This window comes from Pinus tabuliformis, chromosome 9, assembly GCF_031772625.1.
Source record: "Pinus tabuliformis cultivar Carrire ecotype Pingquan chromosome 9, CPIR1, whole genome shotgun sequence".
NCBI lineage: Eukaryota > Viridiplantae > Streptophyta > Pinopsida > Pinales > Pinaceae > Pinus > Pinus tabuliformis.
Genome location: NC_142307.1, coordinates 1,581,893,753 through 1,581,898,995, shown reverse-complemented (window position 1 = coordinate 1,581,898,995; position 5,243 = coordinate 1,581,893,753). Strand labels below are relative to the sequence as shown.

Sequence of the window (5,243 nt, the reverse complement as noted above, 5' to 3'; positions counted from 1 at the left end):
TAAGAAAAATCAAGTTGTTCCAGAGAACCCCTTTAAACCTGATTCCCAGAATCGATTCATTTTGCTCTCTTCTCCAGATCAGCCAGCTAATCCAAGTTCAGAATCCAAGGAGCACCCCTCCCACCCCTCATCTCCCGATGCTCCCTTCGCCCCTACACCTACTCCCACTCCCCTTCCTCCCAGCTTTATTTCCAGCTCTCATTCAGACAAAAGTCCGGCTCTAGATGCTGGCTCTCTCCCCTCCTCCTCAGAGAAACCCGTTCCAGAGCCCAACCAGCAGCCCTCAGCAATGGAGCTAGATGCAGCACTAGCCCTTAGTCTACAGGAAATAGTAGCTGAGGAAGATCAAAGTTCACCCACCAGCATGGAAGAAGATCCAGAGAAGGTCAGCCTAGATGGTCTAGACATCTTCAAACTAGAAACGGCATGCAAGCAGAAAGAATTCAACTCAATACCCCCTTGGCAAATCGACAGGCTTGAAGGAGTTTTAACCAAAGCACAGCGCAACAAAAATCTGGGCATACAAGCAGGAAGCCCATGGGATGGAAAAAAAATTCTCAAAGAAACTAAGAAAAGAGGGCGCAAAACAGATCTACAAAGGACAATCATAGTAGGCAAACTACTTATGGAATCTGGCAGATTCCCTAAGTTGACGAAGTTTTACAAACCTAAACCCCATTGTTCCTCATGAAGCTCATCTCCTGGAATGTGAGAGGACTTAATAGCCCCTCAAAACACAGAATGATAAAAAATTTGATACAGCAAGAAAAACCTTCCTTAGTTTTTCTTCAAGAAACAAAAAGCAACATTACTGCCATAGAAAGAATCCGCAATAAAGTCTGGGCAGGCAGCTGCTCAGTTTCAGTAGACGCCTCTGGGGCTTCTGGTGGATTGGCTATCTTGTGGAACCCGCAGGTTCTTACTCTCAGCGACTTTCATGCTACCCATTACCTAATCCAAGCATCATTCCATCTTATAGGCACCAACATCCATGGGCACCTCTCAAATGTATATTTTCCGCAGAATCTTCAGCAAAAATTAGAACTTCTGGATACTCTTACCATCCTAAATGCAAACAGGCAGTTCCCCCTCTGGATTGGTGGAGGTGATTTCAATATCATCAAGACAATGGAGGAGAAACAGGGAGGCAGAACAAGGCTAGAAAATGACAGCAGCGGACTCAGAGAATTCATTCAAAACAATCAACTAATGGACATTCAAACCTCCAATGGAGTCTTCACATGGACTAATAAGCGCAAGGGTACCCAACACATCGCCTCTAGACTGGATCGGTTTCTCATCTCGGACAACGCCATCCACCTGGGAGGGGACTTTCATGCTTCCATAATGCCACAAGGTGGATCAGATCACTGGCCAATCATGTTACAATGGTCGCGGCCAGGCACAAGAAGTAATAGACCTTTCCGATTTGAAGCCTTCTGGCTTTCACATCCCAACTTCAAAACAGTAGTAAATGAGGCATGGCAATCATTCATCCCGCCGCCAGGCGCCAAAATGTTCCAATTCCAATGGAAATTAAAAAACTTAAAACAAGTCCTCAAAGTCTGGAATCGCACTCAGTTTGGCAATATTTTTGAGAATCGAAAAAGGCTGGAACAGCAAATGATGGTACTTCAACAAACTCTCATCAGGGATGGTAGGACGGAGGAGCAAGCGCATCAAGAGCAGATTCTCTGGAATCAAATTGAAGATCGCAGGAAGCAAGAGGAAATCCTTTGGAGACAGAAGTCCAGAATCCAATGGCTCAAGGAGGGAGAGAAAAATACAAAATTCTTCCATAGAACTGCAATCCAAAGAAGAATGCATAATAACATAGCATTCATAAATAATCAACAAGGGGAAAGGTTAGAAAAGCATGAAGACATGGAGAAGGAATTTAAAGATTACTTCCAGGAAATTCTCTGGGAGCCTCCTGGAAATAGAGATCACGCCATCAGAAAGATCACGCAGCACATACCCAAAATCATAACGGAGGATCATAACAACAATCTGCTCCAGTCCATTTCACTACAGGAGGTAGAAGAGGCGATAGCCCAACTCAAGGATGGCAAAGCTCCTGGTCCTGATGGATTCACTGCCAATTTCTTCCACGAGTTTTGGGAGCTCATCAAAACAGAGGTTTGGGAATTAGTGGAAGAATCAAGAACTATGCACTGGATTCTACCCTCCCTCAATGCAACTTTCATAGCACTAGTACCTAAAGGAGATGAACCTAATAAGCCTGACAAATACAGACCGATAGCACTCTGCAACGTCATTTACAAGCTCATCTCTAAAGTACTGGCGAACAGGCTCAAACCTCTCCTTCCTCTTCTCATCTCTCCGGAGCAGACAGGGTATGTAGAAGGGCGGCAGATTATGGACAGCATCATCCTATCAAATGAAGTAATACACTCTCTTAAGCTTCTGAAAAAACCAGGTATGCTTCTAAAGCTAGACCTCTCCAAAGCTTTTGATAAACTTAGCTAGAATTATATTCATCAGATGTTAATGGCTTTTGGCTTCAATTCCACCTAGACCAGATGGATCTTAAATCTCATCTCCTCTCCCAGCTTCTCTGTCCTACTCAATGGCTCCCCCTCCTCCCCTTTCCGTCCCTCTCGTGGTATTCGTCAAGGGGATCCCCTTTCTCCCTTCCTTTTTGTCCTCATGGCAGAAGGTTTAAGTCGACTCCTCAAATCAGCCATCTCCTCCCAAGCACTCAAAGGTATCTCCCTTCATGGTCATAATCCCCTATCCCATCAACAGTTCGTAGATGACACCATGTTATTTGGTCATCCCTCCTCTCAAGAGGCCAAAGCCTTTAAATCTATGCTCTCTCTTTTCTCAGATGCCTCCGGCACCTCCATCAACGCTTCAAAGTCCCAACTCCTCTTTTTTAATACCCCCGTCACCACTCAAAGGATTATCGCTCGTATTCTGGGGTTCACCATTGCCACGCTTCCTTCTAAATACCTGGGGGCTCCTTTGCTAGACTCAGCCATCAAACACGTTTCCTGGAGAACTCTCCTTGACAAACTGGAATCAAGGCTCTCATCTTGGGCCTTCCTCTCTCTAAATATGGCCGAACAACTCATCCTGATCAAATCGATTCTCGAAGCCATGCCTTTGTAACTTTTCTCCATCCTTGCAGTGCCAAAATGGGCTCTCAAAGCTATACGCAATCTTCAGCGAAATTTTCTGTGGGGCTCCTCTGGGCTTAACAGGAAATGGGCTCTTGTCAACTGGAAGGAAGTTTGCCGAACAAAAACAGAAGGCGGGCTTGGACTAAGGGATCCTCTGCAAAGCAACAACACTATGGGAGCTCATATTTGGTGGAACTGGATTTCCAAACCACATACACCCTGGGCAAAGCTTTGGCAAGCAAAATACGCTCCAGGCAGCCAATGGAATGATCTCATTAGAATCAGCACTACAACACAAGGTTCTCTGATATGGAACGCCGCAAAGCTCCATAGCACCTTCATTCAAGAACACAGTTTTTGGGAAATTCACTCCGGTACCACAGCAAGGTTCTGGGAGGACTCGTGGCAACAACTTCCAAAACTAGCCACTCTCTTCCACAAGCCAATCTGGCAGGTTTCCATGCAACAAGCAAATCGAATCCTCGTCCATCAATTCTGGCAGCAGCACACGGTCCAAGACTTCCAAATTTGGAAACCAGCCAGCACTTGGCAACCTGATTGGCATGGGGAAACGTATACAGAAATAGAGCAGGAACTAAATTACAGGAGAATCAAATGCTCACAACTGGAGGACAAACTGAGATGGGGTCATACGCCAAAAGGAATGTTCACAACCAAGGAAGCTCACCAGCTTCGCTACTCAGTCTCCCAAACAGAAAAGGATCCACTATGGGAAAGGGTCTGGCAACCAGGCATATGGCCCAAGATCTCCACTTTTTTATGGCTTCTAAGCAAAAGACGCATCCTTACCTGGGACAACCTACAAAAAACAGGATTTATTGGCTCATCAAGATGCCCCAACTGCAATCTCCACTTTGAATCCATCAGACATTTAATGGAGACATGTCCACTAGCAACCCAACTATGGGAGAGAATTGACCATTGTAATAGGAGATCAGAAAATTGGATGGGGGACATCACAAAAACCATTCGTACATGGACAAAGCACCCTTTTAAAAGCTCGCTACTGAACTCGTTGTGGAATCTAATCCCGGGCTTCCTCTACTGGATCCTATGGAAAGAAAGAAATAGCAGAATCTTCAACAACATCAGCCGGCCAATCGATGCATTGTGGCTCCTCCTGAAACAAAATCTTCAAGAAACTTTGGCCATCAGAAACTGGAAGGATACGGATGCGCCAGACACTCCACAGGAATGCCTCATCCTAAAAGCCTGGAATCTGGATCTATCCTTTCTAGCTCAGATCAAAGCCCATCCAGCTTCTAGCTCTGCCTCTCCCCTCAACTGGTCCCCCCCTGCAACCAACTCATTCAAGTTGAACTTTGACGGGGCTGCTAAGGGTAATCCCGGACCGCCGGGATTTGGGGGAACCTTCAGGAGCCACCTGGGTGCAGCTCTGCATATCTATTACGGATCAATTGGCAAAGGCACTAATAATGTAGCTGAGCTGGAAGGACTCTGGAAAGGGATCTGCATTGCAGAACAAAAGAACTTCTTCCCCTTAGAGGTAGAGGGAGAATCGCTTATCCTAATCACAGCAGCGACCAGAATCCAAGCAGGCACTTCCACAGCTAATATCGCCTCCAGCTGGAGGTTACTCAGTAGATTGGAACTACTGGAGGAAAGGCTGAGAAATCCCCGAAGCATCACCTTCAAGCATGTTAGACGAACGGCCAACAAAGTCGCAGACAGACTGGCCAATCAAGGAGTAAACCAACAACTTCTTCAATTCTCAGGCCCCCTCAAAGAAGCATATGATCAGCAGCTCAAACAGGAATGCACCTCCCTGGTGCATCAGGATCACTCACCCCCGGATGCGGGTGGTTAACAGCTCAAAGGATATGTGGAAGGTGTATCACATGGGTAGGTGTCAGCCCCCATGCACCACGAGTAATGATGTAGGTTAGGCGAGTTGGGCTCGCACAAGCTCACTAATGAAGACATTAACTTCGTCCATCCGTTGCAAGGTTAACAATGGCATGGCGCTCCATAAGCGAACTGCTCCCGCGGCTTTGCTGCATTCCTCTGCAGCTTCTTGGATTGCAGCGCTGTGCGTTTTTCTGAGTCTCTCTGCTA

The 5,243-nt window shown here is 46.3% G+C and overlaps 1 protein-coding gene across 1 annotated transcript; it reads left to right on the top strand.

The window, feature by feature from the left end:
• The first annotated feature begins 741 nt into the window (after positions 1–741).
• Positions 742–4,995, top strand: LOC149154741 (uncharacterized). The gene is made up of 3 exons (XM_089444219.1): positions 742–2,440; positions 2,852–3,131; positions 3,228–4,995. Exons 1-3 carry the CDS (start codon positions 742–744, stop codon positions 4,993–4,995), a joined length of 3,747 nt encoding a protein of 1,248 aa, XP_089300345.1.
• Positions 4,996–5,243: the final 248 nt, after the last annotated feature.